Source organism: Oncorhynchus tshawytscha, linkage group LG30 (genome assembly GCF_018296145.1).
Source record: "Oncorhynchus tshawytscha isolate Ot180627B linkage group LG30, Otsh_v2.0, whole genome shotgun sequence".
Lineage (NCBI taxonomy): Eukaryota > Metazoa > Chordata > Actinopteri > Salmoniformes > Salmonidae > Oncorhynchus > Oncorhynchus tshawytscha.
In genome coordinates this window covers 45,983,348-45,996,808 of record NC_056458.1, presented here as the reverse complement: position 1 = coordinate 45,996,808, position 13,461 = coordinate 45,983,348, and the positions used below count along the sequence as shown (strand labels likewise).

General features: G+C 42.7%; 1 protein-coding gene across 1 annotated transcript in view; it reads right to left on the bottom strand.

The window, feature by feature from the left end:
- The window catches only part of LOC112229071 (peripheral-type benzodiazepine receptor-associated protein 1), a 257,664-nt gene that overhangs the window by 4,237 nt on the left and 239,966 nt on the right, over positions 1 to 13,461 (bottom strand). The window contains 2 exon segments of the mRNA XM_042309192.1: positions 12,434 to 12,469; positions 13,188 to 13,316. Coding sequence (XP_042165126.1) covers positions 12,437 to 12,469; positions 13,188 to 13,316 — 162 coding nt within the window. The 3' untranslated portion in view covers positions 12,434 to 12,436.

Sequence of the window (13,461 nt, the reverse complement as noted above, 5' to 3'; positions counted from 1 at the left end):
ATATTAATCATCTGGGAAGACAAGGGATATTAATCATCAGGGAAGACCAGGGATATAAATCATCAGGGAAGCCAAGGGATATAAATCACCAGGGATGCCAAGGGATATAAATCACCAGGGAAGCCAAGGGATATTAATCATCTGGGAAGACAAGGGATATTAATCATCAGGGAAGCCAAGGGATATAAATCACCAGGGAAGCCAAGGGATATACATCACCAGGGAAGCCAAGGGATATTAATCATCTGGGAAGACAAGGGATATAAATCATCAGGGAAGCCAAGGGATATAAATCATCAGGGAAGCCAAGGGATATAAATCACCAGGGAAGCCAAGGGATATAAATCACCAGGGAAGCCAAGGGATATAAATCACCAGGGAAGCCAAGGGATATAAATCACCAGGGAAGCCAAGGGATATAAATCACCAGGGAAGCCAAGGGATATAAATCACCAGGGAAGCCAAGAGATATAAATCACCAGGGAAGGGATATAAATCATCAGGGAAGCCAAGGGATATAAATCATCAGGGAAGCCAAGGTATATAAATCATCTGGGAAGACAAGGGATATAAATCATCAGGGAAGCCAAGGGATATAAATCATCAGGGAAGCCAAGGGATATAAGTCATCAGGGAACCCAAGGGATATAAATCATCAGGGAGGCCAAAGGATATAAATCATCAGGGAAGCCAAGGGATATAATCATCAGGGAAGCCAAGGGATATAAATCATCTGGGAAGACAAGGGATATAAATCATCAGGGAAGCCAAGGGATATAAATAATCTGGGAAGACAAGGGATATAAATCACCAGGGAATCCAAGGGATATAAATCAGCAGGGAAGCAAAGGGATATAAATCATCAGGAAAGCCAAGGGATATAAATCATCAGGGAAGCCAAGGGATATAAATCATCAGGGAAGCCAAGGGATATAAATAATCAGGGAAGCCAAGGGATTTAAATCATCAGGGAAGCCAAGGGATTTAAATCATCTGGGAAGACAAGGGATATAAATCATCAGGGAAGCCAAGGGATATGAATCATCAGGGAAGCCAAGGGATAAAAATCCTCAGGGAAGCCAAGGGATATAAATAATCAGGGAAGGCAAGGGATATAAGTCATCAGGGAAGCCAAGGGATGTTAATCATCTGGGAAGACAAGGGATATAAATCACCAGGGAAGCCAAGGGATATAAATCACCAGGGAAGCCAAGGGATATAAATAACCAGGGAAGCCAAGGGATATAAATCATCAGGGAAGCCAAGGGATATAAAACATCAGGGAAGCCAAGGGATATAAATCATCAGGGAAGCCAAGGGATATTAATCATCTGGGAAGACAAGGGATATAAATCATCAGGAAGACAAGGGATATAAATCATCAGGGAAGCCAAGGGATATAAATCACCAGGGAAGCCAAGGGATATAAATCACCAGGGAAGCCAAGGGATATTAATCATCTGGGAAGACAAGGGATATTAATCATCAGGGAAGCCAAGGGATATAAATCATCAGGGAAGCCAAGGGATATAAATCACCAGGGAAGCCAAGGGATATAAATCATCAGGGAAGCCAAGGGATTTAAATCATCAGTGAAGCCAAGGGATTTAAATCATCAGGGAAGCCAAGGGATTTAAATCATCAGGGAAGCCTTGGGATATAAATCATCAGGGAAGCCTTGGGATATGAATCATCAGGGAAGCCATGGGATATAAATCATCAGGGAAGCCTTGGGATATAAATCATCTGGGAAGCCAAGGGATATTAATCATCTGGGAAGACAAGGGATATTAATCATCAGGGAAGCCAAGGGATATAAATCATCAGGGAAGCCAAGGGATATAAATCACCAGGGATGCCAAGGGATATAAATCACCAGGGAAGCCAAGGGATATTAATCATCTGGGAAGACAAGGGATATTAATCATCAGGGAAGCCAAGGGATATAAATCATCAGGGAAGCCAAGGGATATAAATCACCAGGGAAGCCAAGGGATATAAATTACCAGGGAAGCCAAGGGATATAAATCATCAGGGAAGCCAAGGGATATAAATCATCAGGGAAGCCAAGGGATATTAATCATCAGGGAAGCCAAGGGAGATTAATCATCAGGGAAGCCAAGGGATATTAATCATCTGTGAAGACAAGGGATATTAATCATCAGGGAAGACCAGGGATATAAATCATCAGGGAAGCCAAGGGATATAAATCACCAGGGATGCCAAGGGATATAAATCACCAGGGAAGCCAAGGGATATTAATCATCTGGGAAGACAAGGGATATTAATCATCAGGGAAGCCAAGGGATATAAATCACCAGGGAAGCCAAGGGATATACATCACCAGGGAAGCCAAGGGATATTAATCATCTGGGAAGACAAGGGATATTAATCATCAGGGAAGCCAAGGGATATAAATCATCAGGGAAGACAAGGGATATTAATCATCAGGGAAGCCAAGGTATATAAATCATCAGGGAAGCCAAGGGATATAAATCATCAGGGAAGACGAGGGATATAAATCATCAGGGAAGCCAAGGGATATGAATCATCAGGGAAGCCAAGGGATAAAAATCCTCAGGGAAGCCAAGGGATATAAATAATCAGGGAAGGCAAGGGATATAAGTCATCAGGGAAGCCAAGGGATGTTAATCATCTGGGAAGACAAGGGATATAAATCATCAGAGAAGCCTTGGGATATAAATCATCTGGGAAGACCAGGGATATAAATCATCAGGGAAGCCAAGGGATATTAATCACCAGGGAAGCCAAGGGATATAAATCATCAGGGAAGCCAAGGAATATAAAACATCAGGGAAGCCAAGGGATATAAATCATCAGGGAAGGCAAGGGATATTAATCATCAGGGAAGGCAAGGGATATAAATCATCAGGGAAGCCAAGGGATATAAATCATCAGGGAAGCCAAGGGATATTAATCATCTGGGAAGACAAGGGATATTAATCATCAGGGAAGACAAGGCATATAAATCATCAGGGAAGCCAAGGGATATAAATCACCAGGGATGCCAAGGGATATAAATCACCAGGGAAGCCAAGGGATATTAATCATCTGGGAAGACAAGGGATATTAATCATCAGGGAAGCCAAGGGATATAAATCACCAGGAAGCCAAGGGATATTAATCATCAGGGAAGCCAAGGGATATAAATCATCAGGGAAGCCAAGGGATATACATCATCAGGGAAGACAAGGGATATAAATCATCAGGGAAGCCAAGGTATATAAATCATCTGGGAAGACAAGGGATATAAATCATCAGGGAAGCCAAGGGATATGAATCATCAGGGAAGCCAAGGGATAAAAATCACCAGGGAAGCCAAGGGATATAAATCATCTGGGAAGACAAGGGATATAAATCATCAGGGAAGCCAAGGGATATGAATCATCAGTGAAGCCAAGGGATAAAAATCACCAGGGAAGCCAAGGGATATAAATCATCAGGGAAGGCAAGGGATATAAGTCATCAGGGAAGCCAAGGGATATTAATCACCAGGGAAGCCAAGGGATATTAATCATCTGGGAAGACAAGGGATATAAATCATCAGGGAAGCCAAGGGATATAAATCATCAGGGAAGCCAAGGGATATGAATCATCAGGGAAGCCAAGGGATAAAAATCCTCAGGGAAGCCAAGGGATATAAATCACCAGGGAAGGCAAGGGATATAAGTCATCAGGGAAGACAAGGGATATAAATCATCAGGGAAGCCAAGGGATATGAATCATCAGGGAAGCCAAGGGATAAAAATCCTCAGGGAAGCCAAGGGATATAAATAATCAGGGAAGGCAAGGGATATAAGTCATCAGGGAAGCCAAGGGATGTTAATCATCTGGGAAGACAAGGGATATAAATCATCAGAGAAGCCTTGGGATATAAATCATCTGGGAAGACCAGGGATATAAATCATCAGGGAAGCCAAGGGATATTAATCATCAGGGAAGCCAAGGGATATTAATCATCAGGGAAGCCAAGGGATATTAATCATCAGGGAAGACCAGGGATATAAATCATCAGGGATGCCAAGGGATATAAATCACCAGGGAAGCCAAGGGATATAAATCACCAGGGAAGCCAAGGGATATTAATCATCTGGGAAGACAAGGGATATTAATCATCAGGGAAGCCAAGGGATATAAATCACCAGGGAAGCCAAGGGATATAAATCACCAGGGAAGCCAAGGGATATTAATCATTTGGGAAGAAAAGGGATATAAATCATCAGGGAAGCCAAGGGATATGAATCATCAGGGAAGCCAAGGGATAGAAATCACCAGGGAAGCCAAGGGATATAAATAATCAGGGAAGGCAAGGGATATAAGTCATCAGGGAAGCCAAGGGATATTAATCATCTGGGAAGACAAGCGATATAAATCATCAGAGAAGCCTTGGGATATAAATCATCTGGGAAGACAAGGGATATAAATCACCAGGGAAGCCAAGGGATATAAATCACCAGGGAAGCCAATGGATATAAATCATCAGGGAAGCCAAGGGATATAAATCACCAGGGAAGCCAAGGGATATAAATCACCAGGGAAGCCAAGGGATATAAATCACCAGGGAAGCCAAGGGATATAAATCACCAGGGAAGCCAAGGGATATAAATCATCAGGGAAGCCAATGAATATAAAACATCAGGGAAGCCAAGGGATATAAATCATCAGGGAAGCCAAGGGATATGAATCATCAGGGAAGCCAAGGGATATGAATCATCAGGGAAGACAAGGGATATTAATCATCAGGGAAGCCAAGGGATATAAATCATCAGGGAAGCCAAGGGATATAAATCATCAGTGAAGCCAAGGGATATGAATCATCAGGGAAGCCAAGGGATAAAAATCACCAGGGAAGCCAAGGGATATAAATCATCAGGGAAGGCAAGGGATATAAGTCATCAGGGAAGCCAAGGGATATTAATCATCTGGGAAGACAAGGGATATAATTCATCAGAGAAGCCTTGGGATATAAATCATCTGGGAAGCCAAGGGATATAAATCACCAGGGAAGCCAAGGGATATAAATCACCAGGGAAGCCAAGGGATATAAATCATCAGGGAAGCCAAGGGATATAAATCACCAGGGAAGCCAAGGGATATAAATCACCAGGGAAGCCAAGGGATATAAATCACCAGGGAAGCCAAGGGATATAAATCATCAGGGAAGCCAAGGAATATAAAACATCAGGGAAGCAAAGGGATATAAATCATCAGGAAGCCAAGGGATATTAATCATCAGGGAAGCCAAGGGATATTAATCATCAGGGAAGCCAAGGGATATTAATCATCTGGGAAGACAAGGGATATTAATCATCAGGGAAGACAAGGCATATAAATCATCAGGGATGCCAAGGGATATAAATCACCAGGGATGCCAAGGGATATAAATCACCAGGAAGCCAAGGGATATTAATCATCTGGGAAGACAAGGGATATTAATCATCAGGGAAGCCAAGGGATATAAATCACCAGGAAGCCAAGGGATATTAATCATCAGGGAAGCCAAGGGATATAAATCATCAGGGAAGCCAAGGGATATAATCATCAGGGAAGACAAGGGATATAAATCATCAGGGAAGACAAGGGATATTAATCATCAGGGAAGACAAGGGATATAAATCATCAGGGAAGCCAAGGGATATAAATCATCAGGGAAGCCAAGGGATAAAAATCACCAGGGAAGCCAAGGGATATAAATCATCTTGGAAGACAAGGGATATAAATCATCAGGGAAGCCAAGGGATATAAATCACCAGGGAAGCCAAGGGATATAAATCATCTGGGAAGACAAGGGATATAAATCATCAGGAAGCCAAGGGATTTAAATCATCAGGGAAGCCAAGGGATATAAATCATCAGGGAAGCCAATGGATATAAATCATCAGGGAAGCCTTGGGATATAAATCATCAGGGAAGCCTTGGGATATGAATCATCAGGGAAGCCATGGGATATAAATCACCAGGGAAGCCTTGGGATATAAATCACCAGGGAAGCCAAGGGATATAAATCATCAGAGAAGCCTTGGGATATAAATAATCTGGGAAGCCAAGGGATATAAATCACCAGGGAAGCCAAGGGATATTAATCATCAGGGAAGACAAGGGATATACATCATCAGGGAAGCCAAGGGATAAAAATCCTCAGGGAAGCCAAGGGATATAAATAATCAGGGAAGGCAAGGGATATAAGTCATCAGGGAAGCCAAGGGATGTTAATCATCTTGGAAGACAAGGGATATTAATCATCAGGGAAGCCAAGGGATATAAATCATCAGGGAAGCCAAGGGATATAAATCATCTGGGAAGACAAGGGATATAAATCATCAGGGAAGCCAAGGGATTTAAATCATCAGTGAAGCCAAGGGATATGAATCATCAGGGAAGCCAAGGGATAAAAATCACCAGGGAAGCCAAGGGATATTAATCATCTTGGAAGACAAGGGATATTAATCATCAGGGAAGCCAAGGGATATAAATCATCAGGGAAGCCAAGGGATATAAATCATCAGGGAAGACAAGGGATATAAATCATCAGGGAAGGCAAGGGATTTAAATCATCAGTGAAGCCAAGGGATTTAAATCACCAGGGAAGCCAATGGATATTAATCATCAGGGAGACAAGGGATATAAATCATCAGGGAAGCCAAGGGATATAAATCATCAGGGAAGACAAGGGATATAAATCATCAGGGAAGCCAAGGGATATAAATCATCAGGGAAGCCAAGGGATATAAATCATCAGGAAGCCAAGGGATATAAATCATCAGGGAAGCCAAGGGATATAAATCATCAGGGAAGACAAGGGATATAAATCATCAGGGAAGCCAAGGGATATGAATCATCAGGGAAGCCAAGGGATAAAAATCCTCAGGAAGCCAAGGGATATAAATAATCAGGGAAGGCAAGGGATATAAGTCATCAGGGAAGCCAAGGGATGTTAATCATCTGGGAAGACAAGGGATATAAATCATCAGAGAAGCCTTGGGATATAAATCATCTGGGAAGACCAGGGATATAAATCATCAGGGAAGCCAAGGGATATTAATCATCAGGGAAGCCAAGGGATATTAATCATCAGGGAAGCCAAGGGATATTAATCATCAGGGAAGACCAGGGATATAAATCATCAGGGATGCCAAGGGATATAAATCACCAGGGAAGCCAAGGGATATAAATCACCAGGGAAGCCAAGGGATATTAATCATCTGGGAAGACAAGGGATATTAATCATCAGGGAAGCCAAGGGATATAAATCACCAGGGAAGCCAAGGGATATAAATCACCAGGGAAGCCAAGGGATATTAATCATTTGGGAAGAAAAGGGATATAAATCATCAGGGAAGCCAAGGGATATGAATCATCAGGGAAGCCAAGGGATAGAAATCACCAGGGAAGCCAAGGGATATAAATAATCAGGGAAGGCAAGGGATATAAGTCATCAGGGAAGCCAAGGGATATTAATCATCTGGGAAGACAAGCGATATAAATCATCAGAGAAGCCTTGGGATATAAATCATCTGGGAAGACAAGGGATATAAATCACCAGGGAAGCCAAGGGATATAAATCACCAGGGAAGCCAATGGATATAAATCATCAGGGAAGCCAAGGGATATAAATCACCAGGGAAGCCAAGGGATATAAATCACCAGGGAAGCCAAGGGATATAAATCACCAGGGAAGCCAAGGGATATAAATCACCAGGGAAGCCAAGGGATATAAATCATCAGGAAGCCAATGAATATAAAACATCAGGGAAGCCAAGGGATATAAATCATCAGGGAAGCCAAGGGATATGAATCATCAGGGAAGCCAAGGGATATGAATCATCAGGGAAGACAAGGGATATTAATCATCAGGGAAGCCAAGGGATATAAATCATCAGGGAAGCCAAGGGATATAAATCATCAGTGAAGCCAAGGGATATGAATCATCAGGGAAGCCAAGGGATAAAAATCACCAGGTAAGCCAAGGGATATAAATCATCAGGGAAGGCAAGGGATATAAGTCATCAGGGAAGCCAAGGGATATTAATCATCTGGGAAGACAAGGGATATAATTCATCAGAGAAGCCTTGGGATATAAATCATCTGGGAAGCCAAGGGATATAAATCACCAGGGAAGCCAAGGGATATAAATCACCAGGGAAGCCAAGGGATATAAATCATCAGGGAAGCCAAGGGATATAAATCACCAGGGAAGCCAAGGGATATAAATCACCAGGGAAGCCAAGGGATATAAATCACCAGGGAAGCCAAGGGATATAAATCATCAGGGAAGCCAAGGAATATAAAACATCAGGGAAGCAAAGGGATATAAATCATCAGGGAAGCCAAGGGATATTAATCATCAGGGAAGCCAAGGGATATTAATCATCAGGGAAGCCAAGGGATATTAATCATCTGGGAAGACAAGGGATATTAATCATCAGGGAAGACAAGGCATATAAATCATCAGGGAAGCCAAGGGATATAAATCACCAGGGATGCCAAGGGATATAAATCACCAGGGAAGCCAAGGGATATTAATCATCTGGGAAGACAAGGGATATTAATCATCAGGGAAGCCAAGGGATATAAATCACCAGGGAAGCCAAGGGATATTAATCATCAGGGAAGCCAAGGGATATAAATCATCAGGGAAGCCAAGGGATATACATCATCAGGGAAGACAAGGGATATAAATCATCAGGGAAGCCAAGGGATATTAATCATCAGGGAAGACAAGGGATATAAATCATCAGGGAAGCCAAGGGATATGAATCATCAGGGAAGCCAAGGGATAAAAATCACCAGGGAAGCCAAGGGATATTAATCATCTGGGAAGACAAGGGATATTAATCATCAGGGAAGCCAAGGGATATAAATCATCAGGGAAGCCAAGGGATATAAATCATCTGGGAAGACAAGGGATATAAATCATCAGGGAAGCCAAGGGATTTAAATCATCAGTGAAGCCAAGGGATTTAAATCATCAGGGAAGCCAATGGATTTGAATCATCAGGGAAGCCTTGGGATATAAATCATCAGGGAAGCCTTGGGATATGAATCATCAGGGAAGCCATGGGATATAAATCACCAGGGAAGCCTTGGGATATAAATCACCAGGGAAGCCAAGGGATATAAATCATCAGAGAAGCCTTGGGATATAAATAATCTGGGAAGCCAAGGGATATAAATCACCAGGGAAGCCAAGGGATATTAATCATCAGGGAAGACAAGGGATATACATCATCAGGGAAGCCAAGGGATATGAATCATCAGGGAAGCCAAGGGATAAAAATCACCAGGGAAGCCAAGGGATATTAATCATCTGGGAAGACAAGGGATATTAATCATCAGGGAAGCCAAGGGATATAAATCATCAGGGAAGCCAAGGGATATAAATCATCTGGGAAGACAAGGGATATAAATCACCAGGGAAGCCAAGGGATATAAATCCTCAGGGAAGCCAAGGGATATACATCATCAGGGAAGACAAGGGATATAAATCATCAGGGAAGCCAAGGGATATTAATCATCAGGGAAGACAAGGGATATAAATCATCAGGGAAGCCAAGGGATATGAATCATCAGGGAAGCCAAGGGATAAAAATCACCAGGAAGCCAAGGGATATTAATCATCTGGGAAGACAAGGGATATTAATCATCAGGGAAGCCAAGGGATATAAATCATCAGGGAAGCCAAGGGATATAAATCATCTGGGAAGACAAGGGATATAAATAATCAGGGAAGCCAAGGGATTTAAATCATCAGTGAAGCCAAGGGATTTAAATCATCAGGGAAGCCAATGGATTTGAATCATCAGGGAAGCCTTGGGATATAAATCATCAGGGAAGCCTTGGGATATGAATCATCAGGGAAGCCATGGGATATAAATCACCAGGGAAGCCTTGGGATATAAATCACCAGGGAAGCCAAGGGATATAAATCATCAGAGAAGCCTTGGGATATAAATAATCTGGGAAGCCAAGGGATATAAATCACCAGGGAAGCCAAGGGATATTAATCATCAGGGAAGACAAGGGATATACATCATCAGGGAAGCCAAGGGATATGAATCATCAGGGAAGCCAAGGGATAAAAATCACCAGGGAAGCCAAGGGATATTAATCATCTGGGAAGACAAGGGATATTAATCATCAGGGAAGCCAAGGGATATAAATCATCAGGGAAGCCAAGGGATATAAATCATCTGGGAAGACAAGGGATATAAATCACCAGGGAAGCCAAGGGATATAAATCATCAGGGAAACCAAGGGATATAAATCATCAGGGAAGCCAAGGGATATAAATCATCAGGGAAGCCAAGGGATATAAATCATCAGGGAAGCCAAGGGATTTAAATCATCAGTGAAGCCAAGGGATTTAAATCATCAGGGAAGCCAATGGATTTGAATCATCAGGGAAGCCTTGGGATATAAATCATCAGGGAAGCCTTGGGATATGAATCATCAGGGAAGCCATGGGATATAAATCACCAGGGAAGCCTTGGGATATAAATCACCAGGGAAGCCAAGGGATATAAATCATCAGAGAAGCCTTGGGATATAAATAATCTGGGAAGCCAAGGGATATAAATCACCAGGGAAGCCAAGGGATATAAATCATCAGGGAAGCCAAGGGATATAAATCATCAGGGAAGCCAAGGGATATAAATCACCAGGGAAGGGATATAAATCACCAGGGAAGCCAAGGGATATAAATCACCAGGGAAGCCAAGGGATATAAATCACCAGGGAAGCCAAGGGATATAAATCAAGGGCCAAGGAATATAAAACATCAGGGAAGCCAAGGGATATAAATCACCAGGGAAGCCAAGGGATATAAATCATCAGGGAAGCCAAGGGATATAAATCATCAGGGAAGCCAAGGGATATTAATCAAAGACAAGGGATATTAATCATCAAGGAAGACAAGGGATATAAATCACCAGGGAAGCCAAGGGATATAAATCACCAGGGATATAAATCATCAGGGAAGCCAAGGAATATAAAACATCAGGGAAGCCAAGGGATATAAATCATCAGGGAAGCCAAGGGATATTAATCATCAGGGAAGCCAAGGGATATTAATCATCAGGGAAGCCAAGGGATATTAATCATCTGGGAAGACAAGGGATATTAATCATCAGGGAAGACAAGGGATATAAATCACCAGGGAAGCCAAGGGATATAAATCATCAGGGAAGCCAAGGGATTTAAATCATCAGTGAAGCCAAGGGATTTAAATCATCAGGGAAGCGAATGGATTTGAATCATCAGGGAAGCCTTGGGATATAAATCATCAGGGAAGCCTTGGGATATGAATCATCAGGGAAGCCATGGGATATAAATCACCAGGGAAGCCTTGGGATATAAATCACCAGGGAAGCCAAGGGATATAAATCATCAGAGAAGCCTTGGGATATAAATAATCTGGGAAGCCAAGGGATATAAATCACCAGGGAAGCCAAGGGATATAAATCACCAGGGAAGCCAAGGGATATAAATCATCAGGGAAGCCAAGGGATATAAATCACCAGGGAAGCCAAGGGATATAAATCACCAGGGAAGCCAAGGGATATAAATCACCAGGGAAGCCAAGGGATATAAATCACCAGGGAAGCCAAGGGATATAAATCATCAGGGAAGCCAAGGAATATAAAACATCAGGGAAGCCAAGGGATATAAATCATCAGGGAAGCCAAGGGATATTAATCATCAGGGAAACCAAGGGATATTAATCATCAGGGAAGCCAAGGGATATTAATCATCTGGGAAGACAAGGGATATTAATCATCAGGGAAGACAAGGGATATAAATCATCAGGGAAGCCAAGGGATATAAATCACCAGGGATGCCAAGGGATATAAATCACCAGGGAAGCCAAGGGATATTAATCATCAGGGAAGACAAGGGATATTAATCATCAGGGAAGCCAAGGGATATAAATCATCAGGGAAGACAAGGGATATTAATCATCAGGGAAGCCAAGGGATATAAATCATCAGGGAAGCCAAGGTATATAAATCATCTGGGAAGACAAGGGATATAAATCATCAGGGAAGCCAAGGGATATGAATCATCAGGGAAGCCAAGGGATATAAATCATCAGGGAAGGCAAGGGATATAAGTCATCAGGGAACCCAAGGGATATAAATCATCAGGGAAGCCAAAGGATTTAAATCATCAGGGAAGTCAAGGGATACAGGAGAACGGTTGGGTGGGGTGAGCAGAGAATACCCAGTTGTTCAGAAATCTCAGCCCGTCACCCTGGGCCTGATCTTGTGAACATGGACAGGAGGCTACACATCTGAGGAGACTAGTACTGGTAAGGTAAGAATGAGGATGAACAGCAGCACAGGATGGAGGGAGTAGGAAGCACTAGTTCCTAACACTCAGCTGGGAGGGTGTGATCCCCCTCAGAGACACTTACGCTTTAAGTCTTAAAGTGCACAGTTCGTTTTTGCTTCTTCAAAAGGCCATGCAGGAAACAGAAGGAGAAAATTAAATGTAAAAACAGAAATGATAAAGACTTAACCAAAAGAGTGAGATATAAGGTGACAGGGATAAGACAAATAAAACAACATAAAAAGGGGACATATATATTATATTTCTTAAAATGGTCGGCATAGAAATATTGTCAGTGTTCTGCAACATCAAATGGTCAGCAGGATACCACCTTGCATCCCCACTGCTGGTTTGCCTCTGAAGCTAAGCAGGGTTGTCCCTAGATGGGATACCAGATGATGCTGGAAGTGGTGTTGGAGGGCAAGTAGTAGGCATTCTTTCCTCTGGTCTAAAATGTAATTATAATATCCCAATTCCCCAGGGCAGTGATTGAGGATGTTAAATGGGTCTCCTGACTCTCTGTGGTCACTAAACATCCCAAGGCACTTATCGTAAGAGTAGGGGTGTCCTGGCTAAATTCCCAATATGGCCACCTAACCATCCCCAGCTTCCAATTGGCTCATTCATCCCCCCTGTAACTATTCCCCAGGTCATTTCTGTAAATGAGAATGTGTTCTCGGTCAAATTACCTGGTGAAATAAATGCTGTGTGGGAGTTCCACATTCCCCCCAAAAAAGAAAGATTAGAACTTCTTTCCCATCAGGCTTTGAGAGGCAACGGGCTACAAACGTTTTGGCTACAAGGCCGTCATACGCGTCCACACAGTGTGCTCACCGTACCTGCGATTCTGTCCTGGGCTCGGCTACAGACGGAGGCTGGGAGTCAAATGGTGGAGCTTTCCCAGCAGCCTCTGGGGCAGCCTGTAGGAAGTTAGATGGGACCAGGCCTTTGTGTCCGTTCAGGTCACCCTGGAAACGACGCACATTAGACACCCACGTCACACATGTATAACCTTTGACCTTAGGCAATCAAAAAAGACAGTCATGTCTGCATGTCTGTCCATCACCTACACCTGTATTAATACTTCAACAACAACAACAACAACAACAACAA